Source organism: Moschus berezovskii, chromosome 6 (assembly GCF_049115385.1).
Source record: "Moschus berezovskii isolate FMDL1 chromosome 6, NW_MosBer_1.0, whole genome shotgun sequence".
Lineage (NCBI taxonomy): Eukaryota > Metazoa > Chordata > Mammalia > Artiodactyla > Moschidae > Moschus > Moschus berezovskii.
The window spans coordinates 75,066,345-75,094,110 of record NC_142465.1 but is presented as its reverse complement, the minus strand read 5'-3'; the positions used below and the strand labels follow the sequence as shown (position 1 = coordinate 75,094,110).

The 27,766-nt window shown below is 37.4% G+C and overlaps 2 protein-coding genes across 5 annotated transcripts in view; both read left to right on the top strand.

The window, feature by feature from the left end:
• CRY1 (cryptochrome circadian regulator 1) overlaps window positions 1-21,006 on the top strand; it is an 85,409-nt gene extending 64,403 nt beyond the window's left edge. Inside the window, exons 3-13 of one of the 4 annotated variants that reach the window (XM_088837167.1) lie at window positions 6,280-6,422; window positions 8,723-8,907; window positions 9,225-9,313; window positions 9,852-9,992; window positions 10,074-10,385; window positions 11,540-11,691; window positions 11,926-12,128; window positions 12,233-12,328; window positions 16,688-16,759; window positions 16,839-16,942; window positions 20,858-21,006. In XM_088837167.1, the coding sequence (XP_088693293.1) occupies window positions 6,280-6,422; window positions 8,723-8,907; window positions 9,225-9,313; window positions 9,852-9,992; window positions 10,074-10,385; window positions 11,540-11,691; window positions 11,926-12,128; window positions 12,233-12,328; window positions 16,688-16,759; window positions 16,839-16,942 (1,497 nt within the window). In that variant the 3' untranslated portion in view covers window positions 20,858-21,006. Of the gene's footprint in view, window positions 1-6,279; window positions 6,423-8,722; window positions 8,908-9,224; window positions 9,314-9,851; window positions 9,993-10,073; window positions 10,386-11,539; window positions 11,692-11,925; window positions 12,129-12,232; window positions 12,329-16,687; window positions 16,760-16,838; window positions 16,943-17,884; window positions 18,564-18,592; window positions 20,822-20,857 lie in introns of those variants that run through there. The other 3 variants (XM_055396553.2, XM_088837168.1, XM_055396555.2) reach the window with 3 other exon arrangements.
• A 74-nt stretch (window positions 21,007-21,080) lies between these two features.
• MTERF2 (mitochondrial transcription termination factor 2) lies at window positions 21,081-27,512 on the top strand. The gene is made up of 3 exons (XM_055396557.2): window positions 21,081-21,172; window positions 25,534-26,791; window positions 27,380-27,512. Exon 2 carries the CDS (start codon window positions 25,592-25,594, stop codon window positions 26,744-26,746), a length of 1,155 nt encoding a protein of 384 aa, XP_055252532.2. The 5' UTR covers window positions 21,081-21,172; window positions 25,534-25,591; the 3' UTR covers window positions 26,747-26,791; window positions 27,380-27,512.
• Window positions 27,513-27,766: the final 254 nt, after the last annotated feature.

Genomic DNA, 27,766 nt, shown 5'->3' with positions numbered 1-27,766 from the left:
GCATTTTTTTAAAAAAGAGAAGGCACAATGAAGGAATTTTTAGGCACAAAAAAGCAGAAATAATTTTTCCATCATATCTATACTATAAAAAATACTAGTATTAAAGGAAATTCTGCTAGGTGAAAGAAAATAATTCTAGGCTAAAGACAGGATCTGCAGGAAAGAAGAAAGAGCACTAAATACATGGGTAAATATAAAAGACCTCTTTTTTCATTATTTTTAGTTATGTACATTCATATGTCCTATTTTTGGAAGACCATTGACAGATTAAAACCAACTAATATTGATAAATTGTAGGGAATAATACCAGTATCTCGGGGCTTGACATACATGTGAAATAAAATCTATTGCAGGATCACATAAGGTAGGGAAAAGGTAAATGAAAGTATATGTAAATTCCTAACAGCATTCAATTGTAATATATTATTTGAAGGTAGACTGTAACAACAGTATACTGTGATCTAAGTAGCTGCTGCTGCTGCTGCTAAGTCACTTCAGTCGTGTCCGACTCTGTGTGACCCCATAGACGGAAGCCCACCAGGCTCCCCCATCCCTGGGATTCTCCAGGCAAGAACACTGGAGTGGGTTGCCATTTCCTTCTCCAATGTGTGAAAGTGAAGTTGCTCAGTCGTGTCCGACCCCCAGCGACCCCACGGACTGCAGCCCACCAGGCTCCTCCATCCATGGGATTTTCTAGGCAAGAGTACTGGAGTGGCTTGCCATTGCCTTCTCCAGATCTAAGTAGCACAAAGAGCTATTTCTAAAAAGTTAATAGAGGAATTTTAAATGGAATTCTAAAAATATCTCTCATTCAAATAAAGGCAGAAAGGGGGCACAGAGGGCTTTCCAGATAGTGCTAGTGGTAAAGAGTCCGCCTGCCAATGCAGGAGACGCAGGAGACATAGGTTCAGTCCCTGGGTTTGGAAAATCCTCTTGAGTAGGAAACGGTACCGCAATCCAGTATTCTTGCTGGAAAACCCCATGGACCAAGGAACCTGGAGTACTACAATCCATGGGGCTACAGAATCTGACATGACTGGGCGACTGAGCACAAGGGAGCACAGAGGAGTAAATGAAAAAATGGACAAAAGGAAAGCTTCAGTTCAATTCAGTTCAGTTGCTCAGTCGTGTCCGACTCTGCGACCCCATGAATCATAGCACGCCAGGCCTCCCTGTCCATCTCCAACTCCCGGAGTTCACTCAAATTCATGTCCATCGAGTCGGTGATGCCATCCAGCTATCTCATTCTCTGTCGTCCTACCTGGTAAAATTAAGCACAGCTATATCAGTAATTATATTAAATGGAAATAGTCTATATTAAACTCTTCATTTAAAGACAGTTTATCAGAGACATCCCTGGTGGTCTTAGCCCCTTGTCGGGCTTCTTCCCTATAGGGATGGTTGTTCCTGAGGCAGCACACCTCATTCACAATGAGATATGAATCTCAGCAGGGGAAGAAAGAAAACTTTCTTAATTCATTGCTTAATTATTTTCCCTTCCATTTAGAGGTAGTAGCTGCTTAGAACAGTACTATCCAACAGACATGTTTAATTTAAAATTTTCTAACATCTATATTTTAAAAAGTAAGAAGAAAAATATGAAGTTAATTTTAAGATACATTTTATTTAACATAGTATATCTAAAATACTATCTTTTCAATATAAAATCATTATAAAACCACTATACTATTTTAACCTTTTTTATATTAATATGAAGTCTTTGAAATCCAGAGTATATTTTCTGCTTGTAGGATGTCTCTCTTCCAACTAGCCACATTTCAAGTGCTCAGAAGCTGCTTCTGTGGCTAGTGGTTATCTACTGTATTGGACTGTATAGCCTTAACTCCTCTTCTACTCCTTACCATTGTTGACCACCTTTTACTTGCTGACAGTTCTTCAGATTAAATTTTCCCTGTTCAAATTACTAATGTGGTTTTTGTCACCTGATTGAACTATGAGTCAGAATTTAGTTTTCTTTTGAAAAGATTAATAAAATTGATAAACTCTTATCAATACTGATCAGGGACCAAAAGGGAGAAAACACAAATTACCTTTATCAAGAATTAAAAAGGGGACATCACTAGATTGTCTCTAAACTTTAAACACATAAAGGATATTATAAATGTCATAATGTCAATATAAACTAAAGAACATAATATCAATATGAACAAAAGAACTAAAGAGCCTCTTGATGAAAGTGAAAGAGGAGAATTAAAAAGTTGGCTTAAAACTCAACATCCAGAAAACTAAGATCATGGCATCCAGTCCCATCATTTCATGGCAAATAGATGGGAAAACAAAGGAAACAGTGACAGACTTTTTTTTTAATGGACTCTAAAATTACTGCACATGGTGACTGTAGCCATGAAATTAAAAGACGCTTGCTCCTTGAAAGAAAAGCTATGACCAACCTAGACAGCATATTAAAAAGCAGAGACATTACTATGCCAACAAAGATCTGTCTAGTTGAAGCTATGGACATGAGTTTGAGTAAGCTTTGGGAGTTGGTGATGGACAGGGAAGCCTGGTGTGCTTCAATCCATGGGGTCACAAAGAGTCAGACATGACTGAGTGACTGAAGTGAACTGAATGTCAATATATTACAACTAAGATGAAATTAAAAATACTCTTGAAAAGTACAACTTCTTAAAATTTCAGAAGAAAAAAAAGAAAAATTGAATAGCCCTCTCTTTACAAAACTGAATTTATAATCAAAAACCTTCCAATAAGTAAAACTCCAGATCCCAGATGCCTTCACTTATTAATTCTATCACATATTTAAGAAATAAATAATAGCAGTCTTATAACACTCTTCCAGGAAACAGGATAATATTGGGAACACTGAACTTGTTTATGAGGGCAGCATAACTCTGATACCAAAATCTCATGAAGAACTTTCAAGAAAGAAAAAAAGTATAGCCAAGTGTCCCCCATAAACACAAACTGAGATATCCTTAATATATTAATAAAGGGAATTTAACAATATTTTAAAATAATACTGCATCATGATCAATGGAGTTTATTTCAGGAATACAAAGTTGGTTCAACATTATAAAATAATAAATTAATATATCCTATTAGTAAAGGAAAAGGTATTATTATTTCAGTGATAAAGCATTTGACAGTAGTAAACACCCATTTGTAATTTTTTAGAAACCTTTATGCAAACTAGCAATAGAAAATTGCTGAATATCAACTTGGTAAAGGCTCTCCACAGAAACATAGCTAATGGCATACTTACTGGTGAAACACGCTTTACACCTGAGATAGAGAACAAAACAGGGATATTCACTTTTCACCACTTACTGAAAGTCTAGCTAGTGTAATTAAGAGTAGTTAACTTACCAGCTTACCCTCACCCCCATATTCTCTGTCATAACATCCTTTTTTCCTAATAGTATATATATTTAATTATTTATTTCCCTCTGTGTTGCCAGTCTTCAGTAAGTTCCAGGATGGAGGGACCTACAATAGGAGCTAAGAATTATAATAAACACTTAGAATATGAATGAATACATTTATTATTTGGGGAACCTTCTTTTCCCTAGCTTTTCATTTTTCTTGTGGAGAAATGTCTGCTAATATATCCCCAGGGAAGAAGTGAATGATCTCACTGGTGAGTTTAACAGAAGGAGTTAGGTGAGTATTGGTCAGATCATACCTTTTCACCTCTTCAGTTGCAGAGAGTACATGTCCTATTCCCTTCTTCCATGTGATAAATTTTATAGGGGCAGCCCACACTAAAAGGAACATGCTGTTTAGCCTTGGGTAGCTAAATCTGTTTAATTCAGTGGTGAAAAATCTGTAAGCTTACCTGTCCTTAAACCTAATATATTTCTTCCAGTTCAGCTTTACTAGTAATGTGTGTATACATATATATATATATGATTTACAATGTTGTATTAATTTCTGCTATACCGTAAAATGATTCAGTTATATACATTCTTCTTTATATATTCTTTTCCATTATGGTTTATCATAGGATATTGAATATAGTTCTCTGTGCTATATACAGTAGGACCTGGCTATTTATCCAAGCTGTATATAATAGCTTACATCTGCTAACCCTGACCTCCCACTGCATCCTTCCCTTAACCTCTTCCCCCTTGGCAACCACAAGTATGTTCTCTATGCTCATGAGTATGTTTATGTTTTGTAGATAGATTCATTTGTATCATATTTTAGATTCCACACATAAGTGATATGCATGGTATTTGTCTTTCTCTTTCTGACTTGCTTCACTTAGTATGATAATCTCTAGTTGTATCCATATTGGGGCAAATGGCATTATTTTGTTGTTTTTATGACTGAGTAGTATTCCATTGTATATATGTACCACATCTTCTTTATCCATTCATATATCGATGGGCATTTAGGTTGTTTCTGTGTGTTGGCTATTGTGAATAGTGCTGCTGTGAACGTGGGGTTGGGTCTGTCTTTTTTCATTAGAGTTTTTTCTGGATATATGCCCAGGAGAGGCATCACTGGATCATATGATAATTCTATTTTCAGTTTTCTGAGGAACCTCCATACTGTTTTCCATAGTGGTTGTCCCAAATTACATTCCCACCAACAGTGTAGGAGGGTTCCCTTTTCTCTATATTCTCTCCACTTCAGTTCAGTTCAGTTGTTTAGTCATATCCAGCTCTTTGTGACCCCATGGACTACAGCATGCCAGGCTTCCCTGTCCTTCACCAGCTCCTGGAGTTTACTCAAACTCATGTCCATTGAGGCAGTGATGCCGTTTAACCATCTCATCCTCTGTTGTAGCCTTCTCCTCCTGCCCTCAATCTTTTGCAGCATCAGGGTCTTTTCAGATGAGTCAGCTGTCTGCCTCAGGTGGCCAAAGTATTGGAGTTTCAGCTTCAGCATCAGTCCTTCCAATGAATATTCAGGACGGATTTCCTTTAGGATGGATTGGTTGGATCTCCTTGCAGTCCAAGGGACTCTCAAGAGTCTTCTCCAACACCACAGTTCAAAAGCATCAATTCTTGGGCACTCAGCTTTCTTTATAGTCCAACTCTCACATCCATAGATGACTATTGGAAAAACCATAGCCTTGACTAGATGGACCTTTGCTGACAAAGTAATGTCTCTGCTTTTTAATATGCTATCTAGATTGGTCATAACTTTCCTTCCAAGGAGTAAGTGTCTTTTAATTTCATGGCTGCACTCACCATCTGCAGTGACTTTGGAGCCCCCCAAAATAAAGTCTGACAGTGTTTCCACTGTTTTTCCATCTATTTCCCATGAAGTGATGGGACCAGATGCCACGATCCTAGTTTTCTGAATGTTGAGCTTCAAACCAGCCTTTTCACTCTCCTCTTTCACATTCATCAAGAGGCTTTTGAGTTCCTCTTCACTTTCTGCCATAAGGGTGGTGTCATCTGCATATCTGAGGTTATTGATGTTTCTCCCGGCAGTCTTGATTCCAGCTTGTGCTTCTTCCAGCCCAGCGTTCCTCATGATGTACTCTGCGTATAAGTTAAATAAACAGGATGACAATATATAGCCTTGACATACTCCTTTTCCTATCTGGAACCAGTCTGTTGTTCCATGTCCAGTTCTAACTGTTGCTTCCTGACCTGCATACAGGTTTCTCAAGAGGCAGGTCAGGTGGTCTGGTATTCCCATCTCTTTCAGAATTTTCCACAGTGTATTGTGATCCATACAGTCAAAGGCTTTGGCATAGTCAATAAAGCAGAAATAGATATTTTTCTGGAACTCTCTTGCTTTTTCCATGATCCAGCAGATGTTGGCAATTTGATCTCTGGTTCCTCTGCCTTTTCTAAAACCAGCTTGAACATCTGGAAGTTCACGGTTCATGTATTGCTGAAGCCTGGCTTGGAGAATTTTGAGCATGACTTTAGTAGTATGTGAGATGAGTGCAATTGTGCAGTAGTTTGAACATTCTTTGGCATTGCCTTTCTTTGGGATTGGAATGAAGACTGACCTTTTCCAGTCCTGTGGCCACTGCTGAGTTTTCCAAATTTGCTGGCATATTGAGTGCAGCACTTTCACAGCATCATCTTTCAGGATTTGACATATTACTAGATTGTATAATGCCTAGCATAATGCCTGAAATCTATTGAGTATGCATTTCTGATTTACATGATTTTGAATTTATAAGTTGTGCATTTTCTTTCTGTATATTCAAAGTAGTATAATCATTTGATATGTAGAGTTGGAGCTTTTCACTTTTTTCCAGCTTGTGTTGTTATAGTAAAAAAAATAACCATTAAAATTTATTTATGTTTTTGCTCCTTTCACTTACTTTAGGAATGGAACATTACTAAACTTTCAATTGAATATGATTCTGAGCCCTTTGGAAAGGAACGAGATGCAGCTATTAAGAAACTGGCTACTGAAGCTGGGGTAGAAGTAATTGTACGAATTTCACACACATTGTATGATCTAGACAAGTAAGATTTTTTAATACACATAGCATAATATTTGTCATTTTAACCATTTTGAAGTATACATGTAAGTGGTATTAAGTACAAAGACAATGTACTATGGGGACTTAAGTTCAAAAGTGAAAATAAAAACATGCATAATAGAATTGTGGAGAATTAAATTAATTCAAACCTGTAGCATTTTATTTAACTTCTGTAATTTTTACCCAAAGACAGATGCCAAAATTACAGATATAAGTGCATAAGATAAAAATACTCAGAATTTCAGTTCCAAAACTATTAAAAGAATCAGAAAATTATCTTTGACTATTCTAGCTCAACCTACTAACTTGCTATTCTGGGCTCTCAGTAATAATAATTTTATAGTTTATATGATACATAGCCATCAAGTGCCTTGGTATATTTTACATGTTTGTCATAAATTATTTTATGTGAGTATATCTAGTCTGTCTGAATTTTGAGTTCATATTCTTATTGTATGTAATATTATGTAGTCCTCTAGACAATGGTATGATATCTTATTTCTCAAAGTATATTTCATGAAATATCAGTCTTCTGTGATGCTTTGTCCAACAGAGATTCTGTGGTCAAGGTTAAATTTAGGAAGTTTTATTAATACGTGCTGTAAGATTTGAGGATTCATAAGATTTGTTAACATTAACCTTTGGCATACTGTCATCCGTACAGGTGCTAAAATCTCATAATTTATGTACTTTTTATTTTACTTTTTGTTAGTTATTTTCACATTTTATCAAAATAATAAAGCTGATTCTGTAACATGACAAACCATTTTATTCCACTTTTCCAGTTGTACAAAAAATTGTGGTTTGATTCAGGCAAGAGTCTTACTTCCTATTAAGCCAGAAGTCATATATTCTTTGATAATAAACTTGCCTGCTCGTTTACCGTATTTCTTAACCTTAGAGAGCTGATAGCAAGGAGGCAAAACAAGATAAGGGCAGTTGCTTAAAGTTGGAAGCTCAGTGTTATGTATAAAATTGGATTGTTTGTTAGACTGAATGTGAATATTTACTATATAAATCCATCATATAAAAATGTACCACAATGATTTTGCCTCTGTTATATAATTAGCAATGTCCTCAGTAGTATCATTGTAGATCATTGTAGTGGACAGATTTTAGTATGATCCTAGGTATAAACTCAAAGAATTACATCAAAGCAAAATTTCTAAAAGCAGAACATAGATTTTATGGTGGTTATTTTCCATACATATAATTGATTCACCATTATATGTGGTATAGAGAAAACTTTATTCTATTTGGATTAAGAAAATCTCAATTTTCTATTTATTAGTTATGTGACCTTGACTAGTTTATTAAATTCTCTTGAGGCTTCATTTATGATCTATAAAATGATAGAGTATAATTTTACTAATAATTTTTTATGAAGCCTAAATGCTAGTATGCAAATGGCTATAGTGAAAAAGAATAATTGGTTATTCCCAAACTGTATCTAATTTGTCAATAAATACCATTGGCAAGGCTCCTTGTATTTAGTATTACTTAATTGAGAAATTACTGATCAGAATTAAATATAAAACATATACATAAGATACATATGCTAACATTTAACAAAAGCATGCACAATAGAAAATACCAAGTAATTATCACTATAGTAAGATAGAATCCTAATTAATAAAACTTGCTAATTACTCCTTGATATAATATTGGCATGGTTTAGTTTTTATGGATGATAACAAGGTTCTTTGAGCTGTGTTGCAAAATATTTTTACATTTCCATATATATTATTTTTTTGTTTTTGCCTTTAGGCTTATTAGCCACTTGTTTTTTCCACTCATAGATGCTTAATTTTCTTTGTCATAAAAGTTTTGATATTTGCATGCTGTATATTTTTGACATCTAGCAGATGTCTATAAAATGAGGAGAGTGATTTTTAGATTTGTTAATTGTTTTAACAAGTTTCTTGGTCCTGTAAGAAGCTAATATTCTCCTTGAAGTCTTAAGTGCAAATGGCTATGGTGAAAAAGAATAATGGGTTATTCCCAAATTGTATCTAATTCAGATTACCATTGGCAAGGCTCTTTCCTTATAGTATTACTTAATTGAGAAATTAGTAATCAGAATTAAATATAAAAGATATACATAAGATACATATGTTGACATTTAACAAAAACATGCACAATAGAAAACAGAAGTGATTTTTCATTTTTATTTTCATTTTTACTGTCTTCATTTAATTTTCTAATTTTAAGACTTTTCAAAGTTTATCAAATTATGTTGTCCTTTTAAAAATACTAACAGCATTTTACTAACTTTTGTAATAGGATCATAGAACTAAATGGTGGTCAGCCACCTCTTACCTATAAAAGATTCCAGACTCTCATCAGCAAAATGGAACCACTAGAAATACCAGTAGAGACAATTACTTCAGAAGTGATAGAAAAGTGCACAACTCCTCTGTCTGATGACCATGATGAGAAATATGGAGTCCCGTCACTGGAAGAACTAGGTAGGTGTAAGCAATAATACATGTGGAGCTTAAGAGTTAATAAACCATTCAGAAGAATTGCACTTCTAATTTGACATGTATTTTGCACTAAAAGGAAAGGAGAAAAAAGAAAGTCTTAAACTAAAAAGTGATGAATCTGTGTATTATCTACGTATGCTATTAATTCATGGTTTATCTGTTATCACCTTAAGATATATGTCTTAAAGGATAGAGACCATGTTATATATCATCTATCTGTGAGGACCTATCCAGGGCCGTCATTTCATTTTTATGCTGCTGTCAGATTTTTTCCATTTCCTTTTTTTTTTTTTTTTTAGGTTTTGATACAGATGGCTTACCCTCTGCAGTGTGGCCAGGTGGAGAAACTGAAGCACTTACACGTTTGGAAAGGCATTTGGAAAGAAAAGTATGATAATACAGATGATGTTTATATTGTCAAACTGTCATTTTAAAAATAATTTCAGTCTTTTTTAAAAACAAAAAAATAGGCTGTTGAAAAAGAAGGATTAAGAGAAATAATTAAAATAGCACAAATGTAATTGAAGATTAACAACTTGTCTTCATCTAAATACCCTTCTTACTCCTCTTCTGATTATTCCCTCTTTAACTACTATCAGTACTACCCCTCTATGCTTTCTGTGTAAGCTGGTGTCTGATGACTTTAAAGCTTGGATAGAGTTCTTCTGTTTCACATTTGTCTCAGTGTCAGAAAGACAGGTTGAAGGTGCTCTCAACCTTGTGTTAGGAATTTGCCACATGAGGATGACTGAAACAAAAGAATGCTCACTTTTATCTTGTTTTTTTATTAAAACCTATCATTTGTGGCTGAGAAAAATGAGATTTTATTCCCCAAGGACTATGTAACATTCTTGAAAAGCTCAATTTCAAACAGTCTTTTAAAATGGAAAAGGCAGGTAGCGTAATTTTCTCTGTGTTTTTTTCAGGCTTGGGTGGCAAACTTTGAAAGACCTCGAATGAATGCAAATTCCCTGCTCGCTAGCCCTACTGGACTCAGTCCTTATCTCCGATTTGGTTGTTTGTCATGTCGACTCTTTTATTTCAAACTGACAGATCTCTACAAAAAGGTATTATCTAGAACTGGAGCTTATTTTTAAAAAATACTTTAAAAAAATTGCTGATAATACTTCTCTGCTTTTTAATCTTAGGTGAAGAAGAACAGTTCCCCTCCCCTTTCCCTTTATGGGCAACTATTATGGCGTGAATTTTTCTATACAGCAGCAACAAATAATCCACGCTTTGACAAAATGGAAGGAAACCCCATTTGTGTTCAGATTCCATGGGATAAGAATCCTGAGGCTTTAGCAAAATGGGCAGAAGGACGGACGGGCTTTCCATGGATTGATGCCATCATGACACAGCTTCGTCAGGAGGGTTGGATTCATCATTTAGCCAGACATGCAGTTGCTTGTTTCCTGACACGAGGTGACCTGTGGATTAGTTGGGAAGAAGGAATGAAGGTCAGTGTTCTTCCAACTAATGTAGCATGGCTTTATTTTTAAGAACTCTATGCCTTTTATATATATATTTATATATATTTCCTAAAAGTTGTCTATTATATAGATTTATTTATAGTCTTGTTTCTTTTTTTCAATAGAAAAGCATTTAGTTCTTAACTATAGAGGCAACTTTTGGACATAATCAGACTGCATTAACCTGAAGTCAGTTAACCTGAAGTCATTTCAGTGGCTAAATCAGCCTACCCATCAAGGGAACTCTAAAATTTAATACTCTGGACTTATCGGATTGATGTATATTTATAGGTGATCATTTCTGTCACATAAAGGATTCACTGAAGAGTCGTAGAAATAGCAATCTTTGTATTATAAATTTTAAAATATAAATCATTTTGCCTCATTTCAACACCATAGCTTTTTAGTCTTATTATGTAATGTGATGCATACTACATTTTGTGACATCATCTTATAGGTATATATAAGAGGACTTAAATATGTTTTACCTTCCTATCTATATCATAAATTTCCCTTTTCCAAAAGACCATTTCTGATCCTATGTTTTTTTACATCTCTGTTTTCCTCGCACCAGGTCGTACATGAGGTAGATGCATAGCACACACTTAATGAACTTATAAAAATAATTTAATTCTGTTTCCCTTTTGGATCAAGGAATCCCAAATTTAAATTCCATAATTCTAATTAAATTTTAAAGGTCATTTGTATATGATTGTTCCCATTATGTAGACCAGTGTACCAAGCTTCCAAGTTTTTTTTTTGGTGATTTATTTGGTAGTATTTTTGCTTTCTTGAAAGTGTTTATTACTTTTTTTTCCTTTTTAAAAAAAGTCTTCCCATATCCTAACTTACCCTTTTAAATCAATGACTTGAATAACTTTTACCCTCCCCTTTCCAATAACACTGCCAAGCTTACAATGGTAAATTCTATTCAGAAATCTGTATAGTACTAATATGTTTCTTTCCCTGAAATAACTCATTATAGGATAGAACACAGATAAGGAAACTAACTTTGGAATGTTTAATTTTATAGTTCAGTGCTAGATTTTCTTTACCTTGATTTTTGATCTACAGAGACCTGGAAAATGCTTGCTTTGAGAAATATCTGTGTGCAAACTAATTGATTACCGTTACTTCTGAAGGTATTTGAAGAATTACTGCTTGATGCAGATTGGAGCATAAATGCTGGAAGTTGGATGTGGCTGTCTTGTAGTTCCTTTTTCCAACAGTTTTTTCACTGCTATTGCCCTGTTGGTTTTGGTAGGAGAACAGATCCCAATGGAGACTATATCAGGTAAATCAAGGATGATTATATTCAGTTTGGAATAGCTAATCCAGGAAGAGCTTGTCATGCTTAAACAACGCTTAAGGTATTCCCCACTCCTGATGGGCAGCAGAGATGAGGAAAAGGGTAACAAATCATTTAAATGGTATTGATTTGATTTGGGTGATTCATAGCTAATAAATAGTGTGTTATAATTTGCTTACAGTTCATTTTATTAATAATTTTTCTTCCTTTTCCTAAAAGGCGTTATTTGCCTGTCCTAAGAGGCTTCCCTGCAAAATATATCTATGATCCCTGGAATGCACCAGAAGGTATTCAAAAGGTGGCCAAATGTTTGATAGGAGTTAATTATCCTAAACCAATGGTGAACCATGCTGAGGCAAGCCGTTTGAATATTGAGAGGATGAAACAGATCTATCAGCAGCTTTCACGATACAGAGGACTCGGTATGTCAGTAAATGCCTTTGATTTGTTTCTTTGGCAGCTGTTTATGTCCCAATCCTTGAATTTCATCTTGATCATAACTTAATAGGAAATTTTTTTCCTTTAGGGCTTCTTGCTTCAGTGCCATCTAACCCTAATGGGAATGGAGGCCTCATGGGGTATTCTCCTGGAGAAAATGGCCCAGGTTGTAGCAGCAATACAAGTAAGTAAAAAGGAAATTTCTGTACTTAGTAACATAAAGAGATTAATAATAAAATACATTGTTTATTTTACCTCACTATATTTTTAAAATTCTATCTAAAATTTGTGTAATAGGTTCCTTGTATATATGCACACATGTACACACATACACACCCCCTTACTCCACTAGTGACATTTTAGTGATGGAAATGGCAACTCACTCCAGTGTTCTTGCCTTGAAAATCACATGGACAGAGGAGCCTAGGGGGCTACAGTCCTTGGGGTTGCAAAAGGGTCAGACATGACTTAGCTACTGAAAAACAACAACGGAAATGGAAAATATCATTACATATAGTGGAATTTGGGTCAAAGATCTTGCAAACTGAATGAGGAGAGCAATATTAAGGGTAAAATGAAACTCAGATGTTATATCTTCAGAATGCCCATTATTCTTTATTCTCTTTAAGTATATATTAACCATAAAGTAATTAATTAAGAGGGTCAGAGGCCCTGTGAATGTGGCCAAAAGATTTATCATACACATGCATAATGACACTAATCTTTTTGTACATGTCTTTTTCCTTATAAAGCCTGGTCTGTAATGGTGTTCTTTGTGATATATATATATAGTTAATTGCTACACATATATTCTTAATACATGTGAAGAAGTCAGAATGTATTGGACATTTGAATCATCTCAATTTTCAAATGTTCTAACCAAAAATCAGTTGCTCAGTCGTGTCTGACTCTTAGCAACCCCATGGATTGCAGCATGCCAGGCTTCCCTGTCCATCACCAACTCCTGGAACTTACTCAAACTCATGTCCATTGAGTCAGTGATGCCATCCAACCATCTCATCCTCTGTCATTCCCTTTTCCTCCTGCCTTCAATCATTCCCAGCATCAGGGTCTCTTCAGATGAGTCCGTTCTTCGCATCAGGTGGCCAAAGTATTGAAGTTTCAACTTCAGCATCAGTCCTTCCAGTGAATATTCAGGGCTGATTTCCTTTAGGATGGACTGATTGGATCTCCTTGCAGTCCAAGGGACTCTCAGGAATCTTCTCCAACATCACAGTTCAAAAGCATCAATTCTTAGCGCTCAGCTTTCTTTATAGTCCAACTCTCACATCCACCCATGACTACTGGAAAAAACATAGCTTTGACTAGATGGATCTTTGTTGTGAGTAATGTCTCTGCTTTTTAGTATGCTGTCTAGGTTCGTCATAGCTTTTCTTCCAAGGAACAAGCTTCTTTTAATTTCATGGCTGCAGTCACCATCTGCAGTGATTTTGGAGCCCCCCAAAATAAAGTCTCTCACTGTTTCCATTGTTTCCCCATCTATTTGCCATGAAGTGATAGGACCAGATGCCATGATCTTAGTTTTCTGAATGTTGAGTTTTAAGTCAACTTTTTCACTCTCCCCTTTGATATTCATCAAGAGACTGTTTATTTCTTCTTCTCTTTCTGCCATAAAGGGTGGTGTCACTGCATATCTGAGGTTATTGATACTTCTCCCAGCAACTTGATTCTAGCTTGTGCTTCATTAAGTCTAGCATTTCTCATGATGTACTCTACATATAAGTTAAATAAGCAGGTGACAATATACAGCCTTGATGTACTCCTTTCCTGATTCGGAACCAGTCTGTTGCTCCATGTCCAGTTTTAACATGCATACGATTTCTCAGGAGGCAGGTTAGGTGGTCTGATATTCCCATCTCTTGAAGAATTTTCCACAGTTCGTTGTGATCCACACAGTCAAAGGCTTTGACGTAGTCAGTAAAGCAGAAGTAGATGTTTGTCTGGAATTCTCTTGCTTTTTCTATGATTCAACGGATGTTGGCAATTTGATCTCTGCCTTTTCTAATACCAGCTTGAACATCTGGAAGTTCACGGATCACGTACTGTTGAAGCCTGGCTTGGAGAATTTTGAGCATTACTTTGCTAGTGTGTGAGATGAGTTCAATTGTGCGGTAGTTTGAGCATTCTTTGGCATTGCCTTTCTTTGGGATTGGAATGAAAACAGACCTTTTCCAGTCCTGTGGCCACTGCTGAGTTTTCCAGATTTGCTGGCATATGGAGTGCAGCATGTTTTAACAGCATCATCTTTTAGGATTTGAAATAGCTTAACTGGAATTCCATCACCTCCACTAGCTTTGTTCATAGTGTTGCTTCCTAAGGCCCACTTGACTTCACATTCCAGGATGTCTGACTCTAGGTGAGTGAGCACATCATCGTGGTTATCTGGGTCAAGAAGATCTTTTTTGTATAGTTCTTCTGTATATTCTTGCCACCTCTTCCTATTATCTTCTGCTTCTGTTAGGTCCATACCATTTTTGTCTTTTATTGTCCCCATCTTTGCATGAAATGTTCCCTTGGTATCTAATTTTCTTGAAAAGATCTCTAGTCTTTCCCATTCTATTTTTTTCTTGTATTTCTTTGCATTGATCACTGAGGAAGGCTTTCTTATCTCTCCTTGCTATCCTTTGGAACTCTGCATTCAAATGGGCATATCTTTCCTTTTCTCCTTTGCCTTTTTCTTCTCTTCTTTTCTCAGAAGGCTGTTTGTAAGGCCTCCTCAGGCAACCATTTTGCCTTTTTGAATTTCTTTTTCTTGGGGATGATCTTGATCCCTGCCTCCTATACAATGTCATGAACCTCCGTCCATAGTTCTTCAGGCATTCTATCTATCAGATCTAATCCCTTGAATCTATTTGTCTCTTCCACTGTTTAATCATAAGGGATTTGATTTAGGTCATACCTGAATGGTCTAGTGGTTTTCCCTACTTTCTTTAGTTTTAGTCTGAATTTGGCAATAAAGAGTTCATGATCTGAGTCACAGTCAGCTCCTGGTCTTTTTTTTTTTTAATATCAGATACTCAAAATTTGATATTAAGAATAAAATCTTTTAACAAATTGAGCTCTTCTGAACTCAGAAATATTTTGCATACTTTTGAGAGCATCAGCAGTTAGCTTAGGGTAAAAGGAATGAAAGTACTCATTATCTTACCTGCCAACTTTTGTGTGTGAGATTTTTGCCACATACTCACTATCCTGGAGAAGTGGTGGTTGGATTCTCATTTTGTGATTGGAGAAATAAGCCTAGAAGAGTTAGATAACTTAACCAAGATCCCACGGTTAGTAAGTAGCTGAGCTAAGATTCAGATCCAAGTCTAACTTGTCCTAAGTTCATACTCTTTCCTGTCATCACTGGGCCTCCCCTGTAAATGTAATGCCATGTGTAGTGTTTATAAAACAAAAGATTTTATTATGTGTTCAGGCTACATTCAAATTATTGCTGTTGATGGTAGTGTACTTCAGAAATGTTCTGTCTCAAAGTCTCCTACAATTTAAAATAAACTTTAGCAAGGAATCATTTCAAAAGTTCTATCACATTTCTTATGCAGTTCACAGACTGCCTTTTCTCTCCACACTTGAGTTTTAGGGACAGAAGTTCTGTGAAACACTGAGATAACAGGCAGGCAGCAGAGGGGTAGAAAGCAGCACACTCCAGTTACCTAGCTGATGGGGGATGATGGTACATACTCTTTCTTAGTTCAAATCTGTATTCATTATTTGAAGTTATCTGCAAAACTAATCATGTTAGCAAGTTAAATTGGAATGATTTAGCTTCAAAAATTTATACACATGATGTTTCATGGTAGGATTAATAAATTATAAAGTAGTCTAATTATGTAAATATTTACCTATAACACACTTTGTAGCTAGGTACTGTGAGGCTTTCAAAAAACAGAAGACATAAAAGCCACATAGAGCTTGGAGTCTAAATGAGGGTGTGGAAAGGGAAATAAGTAAATGAAGTAAGTGATAAATTGTTAAGATGCTGCCTCCCCATGCAATAGGCAAAAAGAGAGAAGAACATTGAGAGCTAAAGGAACTAGGAAACTTTACTTGGTAGATGGTGGAGTGGGTAGCACCTTCATCTGTGTCTCCTCCTTTGTGTGAACTGTTTAGCTGTCATCTGACAGACACTTATTCTCTTATCTCCAAGCACGTATGCTTTAGATAGGTGCTGAGAAAGGAGGAGGTGAAGAAAGGATGTATATCTTACTGATCCCCTGTGTTTTGCCTTCATGATCAAGTGTCTAATCATTGTCATGCAGTGAAGAAATGTTTTTTACAAAATGATTATCAGTGATTTTTCCTTTGAATAGTCAACATTTCTGTGTCCCTAAATTTAAGGACAAGTTTAAGTTTTCCTGATTTGGGCATACGATTTTTGGTTCTTATAAAGCATTGTGGATTAATTCTAAAAAACATAATACAAATACTAAAAATTAGATTTGTGATCTTAATACATACAACTTGGAATTTACTTAACTGATTTTACTGTCTTTTAAAACTGTCTTTCAAATACTAACAGGTTGTAGTCAAGGGAGTGGTATTTTACATTATGCTCATGGAGACAGTCAGCAAACTCATCTATTAAAGCAAGGTAAGAATGAAGCATTCAAGCATACTGTTCTTTTCACCTTTCCTATCTTAAATGTACTTTTTTTTTTTTTAATGTGTAGGAAGAAGCTCCACAGGTGCTGGTCTTGGCAATGGGAAACGTCCTAGTCAGGAAGAGGACATGCAGAGTATTGGTCCTAAAGTCCAGCGACAAAGCACTAATTAGGTAAATATTTTAGAGCTTTATTTCTTGCTTAAGCCAGAGTATGTAATCAACGTAAATTAAGATAATTTCCTAAATGGAGCCTATCTCTATTTTCAAAGCAGAGAATCTGGGGCATAAATTTTTAAAAAATATTTGTTTATTTACTGCTCTGGGTCTTAGTTGCAGCATGCGGGATCTTGAGTTGTGGCATGCTAACTCTTAGCTGTGGCTGTGGGGATTGAGATCCCTGGCCAAGGATCAGACCTGGGCTTCCTGCATTGGGAGTGTGGAGTCTGGACCTCGAGGGAAGTCCCAGACATAAGTTTTTCAGTGATTGTTACAAAATCAATTCTGGGATGAGAGAAATGCACCTGTACTGGGCACAGTGCTATACTCAGTTTTACGTCCTCTGAACTGATGATCTTCAAATCTGAAAAGTTTATGGTGTTCTGCTCAGATTTTTTCTCAGAAAAAGCCATCCTTTTCATTTCCTTCCTATGTGACCAAGAGTCTAAAACAATTAAAGTGACTTTTAACGTTTAGTGATATTGATAATATCCCTTTATGAACGTTTCCTCATATCTTAAGTGTTTATAAATTTATCTGTTGTGATAGATCTGAAATCTGAATTATTTCCAGTTTGATAGGTAGCTTAAGTTTTTTTTTAAATGTTGGTCCTTTTTGAAAGTGTCAAAAAGCCATGCCTGTATTCAATTCAATTGGTTTTGGGATACTGTTTTATGAATTAAATTTATATGAAAAGATTTCATACAGTGCATTTGCCAACTAAGACTTTTGTTTCTTCAGTTATCTTAAACTGTTCACATTTTTAAATCATTGCTGTATTTTTTAATGTGAACCTAACTAGTCTGTAAATTTCTTTATGATTAGTAAATACTCATTAGATTTTTATTATTCCTTGCAATCAAGCTTTACGCAGTTTTTTCTTTTCTTACATCACAGAAAACATTCAGAAGGAATACTGTTGCAGCTGAAATTGGTGGGGAGTTCAGTACTTTTTCAGTTAAATTATTTTAAAATATTCCTCATTGATGGAAAGCAGTTACATATTGAAATGCATTATTTCTAATAACATTTCTGTGGTTTTTAACTTTTTAAATGAATTTGACAAAGGACAAATGGTAATTTGTATATAAAGAACTTGGTAAAAGAATTTGCTTAATGTAAATATAAATAGTCACAATTAGTTTAGACTCATCAATATATTTTTGATAATTTTTCATGTATGGTAAAAATTAAAGTGGCTAACTGATATTCTGATACAAAAAATCAAAGTTTTGAGAGTCATTGTGGGAAAATAGGAGGGTTTTAGACTTTCTTAAAAGACTTTGTTAAAATTTTAAGACAGAATTTTTCTTGACATCATTGTTTGGTCTAACTTTGCACTCTTTGATAATAATGTTTTAAAAAATGTGCATAATCAAAATTAGTAGTTATAGCCTCTGTTAGCATAGACAATGTATGTTTTAAAGCTTCATGTATGCCTGTTTTGACCCAAAGTTGTGGAAGTATCATGTGTTAAGTTCTTTTTGTTCTCCCTTTCTTTGTTCAATTACAGCTAAAGTGACTATGTTATTAAAGTATATACACATATGGAATCTTGTGTACTTGATTTTTTTTTCTTTTTAAAAATTTTTTTGCTTGTTTTAGGTAAGGAGGAGAGCTTTGGTATGTGAGATGTGATCACAGACTAGAAACAGAGTCTGTAAACTACATGTCACCATTCTGAAAGAAGAAACAGCTACTATACTTTAGTAAAATACTTTTCAAAATTATTCTAAGTAAGAGTACTATCTTCTAAATACTTGGTACTTTTAAAAATAAAGGTATCTATAAGAAAGATTTAAAACCAAAGAGATTTTTTTTTTCAAGTAATTGGGCTTACAACTGTGAATTAGTCAGAAAGGGATAATAGTTAAGAGTGTGGGCTCTTGAATCAAATGCCTGGTTCTGCCATTCATCAGCTGTGAGATCTTGGGCAGTTATTAACCTTTTGTGTCTTTTTTCTCATCTATAAAATGAGGATGAGAGTAGTATCTGCTTCACCAGTTTATTGAATTCAGTCACTCAGTTGTGTCCGACTCTTTGCAACCCCATGGACTGCAGCATGCCAGGCTTCCCTGTCCATCACCAACTCTAGTGCCTGGCATGTGGTAAGATGGTCGATAAATGTTAGCTGTAGGGTGGTCATGCTGTGTAGCCCCCTGAATTGTGCAGCGCATAGTCTGCATAACTGCATGCTGCAGCTCTGGTTAGCTGCCAATTATTGTTATCATAACTATTATTAATCTGGTAATTCCATTTTGCAATCCAACTGTTTGTCTGATTGTATGGGCCTAGAAGTGAATTCTTTAAATATTTAGGATGGAAAAAACTTTGGGTGGCATTTATTTAAGACAACTGGCATAGCTAAATTGGTCAGTTTCAAGTGTTGATTACAGTGTACAGGGTTGTGTTGTCATTCCTCATACAATTTTGTGGAGCCCTGGTACTAGCTGCCAGCTCCTTAATGCACATCCCTGCTCCCTCCCTCCTGACCAGTGACTGTGGCTTGCAGTTCTAAGGCCCGACTTTACATTCCTTAACTTCCTTTTCTTTTCTGTGGTGGTAGTTTAGTTGGTAAGTTGTGTCTGACTCTTGCAAACCCATGGACTGCAACCTGCCAGGTTCCTTTGTCCATGGGATTTCCCAGGCAAGAATACTGGACTGGGTTGCCATTTCCTTCTCCAGGGGATCTTCCTGACCTAGGGATCAGACCCAGATGCAGGTGACATACTTTGGTTAGTCTGGACCCCAAATCCTAGTATTTCAGGAAAAAGAGTGCAATAAAGCCACAAATAATGGCGGTTTTGTGTGGGGGGTAACTCAGAGGGAGAAGAGTTACTGGACAAACACTCCCCTACCTCATATATGGTTAGCCATTCAGTTAATTCTAGAATATCCTGGAGATCAAAGTTGATCTAGAGACAAGGAGTCAGGATTCTTGCTGCTACTCTGTGGAATTAAAGTACAACTTGTCACCCCCTCAACAAAGGCTATTGAGCACAAACTGGGTAATAAGACTAGACTCAAAAGATTTGGTTAGCATTTCCCAAGTCCCTATCATGTGCCCAGCATTGTTCATAGGAAAATTAATTCATCAGTATCCACAAAGAGTTCACTCCACAAGGAGAGAGGGCAATCTAGAAGAATTACAGTCCTTTGTGTTAAGGCTGTTTTTAGAAGTATGCACAGTATACTATGAAATACAAAGTGAGGGGCCTAGAGCCTGGGTAAATCAGCTTTCCTGATCCCAACTCCACACCCAGCATAGGACAGCTAGCCCAGTTTTGGCATCTTTTCCTTTACATTTAACTCTATTATAGTTGCAATTAATAGTGTCGTTGGTTGTTAATATCTTTGTCCTGCACCAGAATGTGAACTCCATATTCCCCATTGTCTTGTGCACTTGTGTTGTCTTTGCTGCTGCAAATGCTTGACACTTAATAGGCATGCCATAAATATGTGTATGGATAAATATGACAGTAAATGGGACAGACATTGAGCCTGGCTTTAGGGAGAGATTTGTTTCTGAGATTGGAATCACCGGTAATAATCAGAATATAAACCACCTAGCAGTTTATCTGAAAAGGCTAGTATTTGGGTTAAAGTGTCAGGAGGCAGTTTAATTCTTCATTAAAGAAGAATCAGGCACTGTAGCTGACTGCTGGGTTGGCAGGGGACGGGGGACAGGAAGGCTAGATATGTTCCAAAGAAGTTTCGGGATTTTTTAAACTAAATTTATTTTATAAATTAGTTCTTTATCTGTAGGCTTATTTGGGGAATTCTGAATGGCTACAGCTTAAACATATAGCGGTTTCTGAATTATTTCTACCTTTTTTTTTTTTTTCCTCGCGGGCTGTGACATTCCCCAAGGGACAAAAAGACTGAAACTCCAAGTTCTCTAAAATACACAGAGGGCAAAGGCATGAGAATGCCAGCGGCAACAATTGCTGGCCTGAGGTGCTGTTCCGTTGAAAGCTGATACCAGTCGAGTTGAACTCCGCCGCCCCGCCCCTCCGCGCTGCGTCAGAGGGGCCACGTAGCCTGCGCCTCGCATCCTGATTGGCTGCGTTGGGGGCTCTGGGCGTGTCTGCGGGTTCACAGGTGGCCGGGTCAGCGCTGCTGCGGGGAGTTGGCCGGTGGCTGGAGACCCGGAACTCGTACAGTGTACAGAGCGGACACTGACAGGTGAGTCGTCCGGTCCTGCACACCTGTGGGTGCTCGCCGCTGCAGTCTGGAGTTGGGAGCTGCCCACCATGAAGACAGACTCCCCGTCAGCTGCCTCAGCTCCGCCTGCCTGGCCTGGGTGCTGGTGGACGCCGGGGCGCCGCCGGTCGGAAATTTCTCTTAGAAAGCGCATGCCCCACATGACGGGTGTGTGGTTTTCGGTCTCTCCCCAACACCGTCTTCCTTGGGCCCTCGTTTTTTCTTTTTTACAAACTGAGCAGATCATACGTGTTGTCATAGTCGAACTTAATTGAATTACTAGTGTTAATTTGAAACTGAGCAGATCATACGTGTCGTCACAGTCGAACTTAATTGAATTACTAGTGTTCGTCGAGTGGGCCGTTATTATGAAAATTGTACAATTTACAGAAGTGGGTTTCAAGCCCCCAAAAATGCTTAAGAAAAATGAAGCATCAAAAAAGTAGCCCACGTTGTGATTTAACAAATATTTACCTAGATTATTAGTATGGGCAGAGAACGGGGCCAGGAGCAGGCTCGAGCTAAGCTTTTGGGTTTGAATGTGAGATCTGGTCCTTTTTTAGCCGAGCGACCTTGGGGTACTTGACTTTCACCTGTTAACTTATCTTTAATATAGGTTGTTGTGATGACTTAATGAGTTTCTGAATACTCTGATTCATGGTGTTAATCTTCACAATCACCCAGTTTGTAACCTTGACAAACACTGAATGTTGCCACTTTCCTGATGCTCAAACTGAGGCACAGAGAAGTGACTTCCCCGAGTCGATAACACAACTAATGATCCAGAACTAGGCCGAGGCAGCCCACAGCTTTACCCACTACTTTAAGTTGTAGTGCACATGGTGCTGCTTTTCCATTGGCAGATACTTATACTCTGTTTCTCTGTGGACCAAGTTCTTTGCTGGGTACAGGGGATAAGGTAGAACTGCACTCAGACCCTACCTATCTTCCAGATGCTTGCAATCTGGTGCAGGTTGTTCATAGTTAGACTGCAGGGTGCTCACAAATCCTGCTAAAGTTGTTTGCAAAATGTTGTGAGTATAGGTCCTTTTTTTTTTGGAAAGAGAGCCTCTGACTCACACCATATTCTCTGAAGGGTCTGTGATCCAAAGGTATGAAAAAATGTTTTAGCAAAACAGCTAGTGCCTAGCATAATGTCTGTCACAGAGAATGAGCTAAACAAACCCCAAAAAACTAGTTGAAAGAATGAAGAACTTATAGGAGTATAAGTACCACAGTCGGGTCAAGAGCAGCGTGCTGGGGAAGAGCACACATGAAAGTCATCTACCCAGGCATGCCTCCTAGAGTCGGCAGTGCCAGTCAGGCGAAAGGTAGAGAAGCATTTTATCATAGGAACAGGGCAGTAAACCATCCCTACCCTCATGGAGAGTGAGACAGAAATCACACATGAACAGCTGCAGCTATGACAAGTGGCATTCCCTGGTGGCTCAGACAGTAAAGAATCCGCCTGCAATGCAGAGACCTGGATTCGATCCCTGGGTTGGGAAGATCCCCTGGAGGAGGGCATGGCAACTCACTCCAGTATTCTTGCCTAGAGAATCCCCATGGACAGAGGAGCCTGGCAGGGGTTGCAGTCCATGGGGTTGCAAAGAGCTGGGCACAACTGAGCGACTAAGCACACAGAGGAACAGTCCACAGGGCCAAGACAGCCTATCTGGGGGACAGGAGGCCTCATCTGTTCATGAAGGGCAGGAAACCTTCCCTGAGAAAGTGACACTTGGGAGGATTGTGGGCATGGGGAACAGCCGTCAGTCTTTAGAGACCCTGTGATGGGAACAGGTAGAGCGCCAAGGGCTGAAAGGGAGTTGGTACAGGTAAGTGTAGGCAGAGGGGGACAGGAGATTTGGGTGATGACAGCCTAAGACAAAGAGGCCTTAAAGGCCTCTGTAAAGTAGACATTTACTTTGTCTCTATCCTAAAGTGCGATTGAAAAGTTTATTGCAGGAAAGTGACAAGATTACATTTTGAGAAGCTGGAATGAAGTTTCCTTGGATTAACAAGCCCTGGATAAGGACAGGATCTCTGAGGAGAAACTCTAAGGTAAGAAGAGGAGTGCCTAGAACCAAGCCTTGAAGATAAGCCTGCAGAGGCAACAGATTCAGAAGCAGAGGAAGGAAGGAGGACCAGGGGAGTGGGAAGTCTTGAAAGTCAGGTATGAGTTACTTCTCAAAGAAAGTGGTCACCTGTGCTGAAAGCTGCAGATGTCAAAAGAGGAACTAAAACTACTCATTGGCTTTAATCACATGAAAGTTGTCTTCATGGGAAGTTATGTAAATGGGAAGAGAGGAAATGGAAAGAAAGGAGGCTGTGCAAGAATTAAATGAGGGGAAGAGGAGAATAATTTTAACTGGAGGGGCAGTGAGAGAAGGAGCCATTGAGGTGAAGGGTGGGAACCTCAGAGAGCAGGATTCAACTGAAGAGTGAATATGTGAGAAAGAAGGGCTCTAGAGATCTCAGGCTAGAGAGGCTGGGATGAGCACAGAGCAGGAATTACCTGGAAGATGAAAGGTGTAACTATAGGGAAGGGGAAACAGCAGAAGGTTTATGTTTGGTGTGGTGAACTGCACTCCTTTCTTTGTACTAGTTAGACGCAAGGGTATTGGGTTGAGAGTGAATGAGAGAATGGGTGTTGGGGAAGCTGGAGGTCTGAGCTGATATTTGACATCCTTGTAAGGGGTGTGAAAGAATGAGCTGACCAGAGATTGTTTTAGGATGGTCTAGCAGAGGGATGACGGAGAAGGCAATGGCAAGCCACTCCAGTACTCTTGCCTAGAAAATCCCATGGATGGAGGAGCCTGTGCAGTCCATGGGGTCACTAGGGGTCGGACACGACTGAGTGACTTCACTTTCACTTTTCACTTTCACACATTGGAGAAGGAAATGGCAACCCACTCCAGTGTTCTTGCCTGGAGAATCCCAGGGACAGGGGAGCCTGGTGGGCTTCCATCTATGGGGTCACACAGAGTCGGATACGACTGAAGTGACTTAGCAGCAGCAGTAGCAGCAGAGGGATGAATTATGAAGCAAAGGCCAGAAATTACCCACCTGGCTTCTTCGGGGAATTGCAAAAATAGTAGGGAAGTGTGGATTCCCCTACTATTTTTGCCACGTGACACTAGTGATGAACCCACCTGCCAGTGCAGGAGATGTAAGAGACATTCAATCTCTTGAGTGGGGAAGATCGCCTGGAGGAGGGCATGGCAACCCACTCTAGTATTCTTACCTGGAGAATCCCATGGACAGAGGAGCCTGGCGGGCTACAGTCCACAGGGTCACAAAGAGTCAACACGACTGAAGCGACTTAGCACGCACGCACAAGGATGGAGGTTAGCTAGAAACAGAAGCTACATTGAATATGACATAACAAAGGAGACATCACAAATCATGGGGAAGGAAAGGATTGTTCAAAAATGGTGCTTAGATAAACTATTGATAAAGTCTATTTACATTCTCAGCTCACAACCAGAAATTTCAAATGAATTAAAGGAGCTAGCTTTTAAGATTCAAACAATAATATAGAAGGAAATAGGGATGAATTACCTTCTCATCTGATGCATAAAAGCAGTAGGAACTCTAAAGGAAAGGGAAACTTCCCTGACTCTTTGACCAATTAAAATTAACTGATTTGTCCTAACACATGCTATACTAACGCTAAGTGAAATAAGCCATGGTCACTATGACATTCCACAGCTAACATGATTTCCCATGACTCCATCGGGCAGTCACATGGCATTCCTTTTTTTTTTTTCTGGCTGAGACTTTAATTCTGGATTTATAAAAAAATATTTTCACAAATTTTCATAAAATAGTATTATATTAACTCATTTTTAAACAAAACAAATTCAGTGGCTTATTTTGGATAATAGCTATTCAGCAAAAAATACAATAAAAAATTAAAATTGACTCTCCTCTTTAAAAAGTATTTGCTTTACCTAAACATCAACTTTATAAAAAACATTTTAAAAAATGGGTATGTGTATAAAAGTATATGCCCTAAATAGAAACAGAGTTGTAAGAAACGAAATTTATGTCAAAATAACATTCGAGGTTTGTGAATCTTTGAACTCTCTGTGGTTTTGCTACTGATCTGTTAAATGGAAATAACTACTTCACAAGTTGTTGCAAAGCTCAAAGAGGGTATTTATTAAGTTTAAGATGGGAAGCAGTATATGACAGTTACTTCATCGATTATTTAAACAGCTCTATTTAATACTCATCACATGAGTAGTTTACCTAATTTGTCCATTTTATTTCCATGCTTAATATTTGTAGCTCAGATTTGTGTTTGTATTCTAAGAGAATCTGTATTTTCTTTCTTACAGGTATGATTTGTACATTTGGAGTCTCAGGACGGTAGGAATTAGCCAGTGGATTGCAGCCATGTTGTGGAAGTTGCTGATGAGATCTCAGCCCTGCAGACTCTATTCTTTCCGAAAAATGCTATCAGCTCCAAAATACAGACCTTTTCTAGCATCCTTCACCTGTACAACTGATAGTCAGTCAAAGAAAGTAAATAAAAAGACAGTAGAAAAGCTCTTTAAATTATCAGTTGACATCAGGAAAATTCGAAGATTAAAAGGCTGGGTACTTCTGGAAGATGAAACCTATGTTGAAGAAATTGCAAATATTTTACAACAACTGGGTGCCAATGAGACTGCTGTAGCCAGTATCTTGGAACGCTGCCCAGAAGCAATTATCTGCAGTCCAACTGCTGTTAACACCCAAAGAGAACTCTGGCAATTGGTCTGTAAAAACGAGGAAGAGTTAGTCAAGTTAATAGAACAGTTTCCAGAATCTTTCTTTACTGTTAAAGACCAGGAAAACCGGAAGCTGAATATTCAGTTCTTTCAAGAGTTGGGACTCAAAAATGTGGTCATTAGCAGATTTTTGACAACTGCATCTAATATTTTTCATAATCCTATTGAGAAGAATAAGCAAATGATAAAGATTCTCCAAGAGAGTTATCGAAATTTAGGTGGCTCTGAGGCCAACATGAAAATTTGGCTTCTAAAACTGTTAAGCCAAAACCCATTTATTTTGTTAAATTCTTCTGCAGCTATAAAGGAAACACTAGAATTTTTCCAGGAGCAGGGTTTCACAAACTTTGAAATTCTCCAGCTTCTCTCCAAACTCAAAGGATTTCTTTTTCAACTTTGCCCAAGAAGTATACAGAACAGTATGTCTTTCTCTAAAAATGCTTTTAAATGTACTGATCATGACCTGAAGCAATTGGTTTTGAAATGTCCTGCCCTTTTGTATTACTCTGTTCCAGTTTTGGAGGAGAGAATTCAGGGATTATTGAAAGAAGGAATTTCCATAGCTCAGATAAGAGAGACACCAATGGTTCTTGAATTAACACCACAAATAGTACAATACAGGATAAGGAAACTGAATTCCTTAGGCTGTGGAATAAAGGATGGACATCTAGCGAATCTAAATGGAACAAAAAAAGAATTTGAGGCTAACTTTGGTAAAATTCAGGCCAAAAAAAGGCCATTATTTAACCCTGTGGCACCATTAAATGTTGAAGAATAACTTGCTGACTGATGTTGCTTCTTTTTACCAGTGCAGTGAAACCAGGTAGCAAAAACTTAAGTGATTCAGGAATATTGTGGGTACCACCAGTTTTAAGAACCTACTTAGCTTCTGAGTTGTGTTTAAATTACCTCTAAGTAGATGATGTCTGACTCAGCTGCTATACTTGAAATATAAATTGCATTTATTTTAATAAAGTTTGTAATTTTGTCCTTGAGCTATTTGAAAAAAACAAAACTACAATTAAATGGCACGAGTGTGCTATTTTGTAAGTGAATAGTGTTTAGAGACTGACAAGTGTACTCCGTTCATTCAAATTATGGATATATTTTTATTGATATAGCGCATTTCATCTGGGATGCAGACCCAACCTTCTTTCTCACCACCAGCTCTGAAACATCACTATGATCTGAATCCTGTAGATAGTGTTTGGTGAAACATTAGCAAATTTCTAAAACATTTTGGTGGAGAAAGTTGGTTTTATCTCCAGGTTGGAATAGGTATCTTTGAGAACCAAGTATTACCCATCATAAGGAATAATCAGAACTTATTTATGTGGTCAGTTTGTTGAAAATTGACGGTTTTATTTCATAAAACACTTCTGTGTGCATGTATTACTCTCCCCTTTTACAGATGAGGAATCAAGCTTAGAGAACCATCCAGCTGCCAAGTGCCAGAGCCCAGATTTACTGAGATCTCCTTCTGTTCAAACCTTGTGAACAGAAAAAGGATTGCTTATGAGTTGGCATTAAGAAAAAGTCACCCCTACCTGACATGCTAAAAGAGTGAGTACCAACTACAAATTCAGGAGTTTTTATGAAAACGTCTCAGTAAAATTCCTTAAATTTAAAATGATCTAATTCATATTCATTTGAAGTACAACTTTTACGGAAACTGAGAATCCAGGTCTGACTGTAATATATGTGTGTGATGGTTGGTACTGATTTTAGTTTAAGTTTCTAAGTTTTGTTTCAAGATAAGTATTATCCAGATAAAGACTGGCTCACTTTCAGCAGTGGA

Bases quoted from the DNA above. Each gene is read 5' to 3' on its own strand.
- MTERF2 (XM_055396557.2), top strand. From the start codon at position 25,592: ATGTTGTGGAAGTTGCTGATGAGATCTCAGCCCTGCAGACTCTATTCT.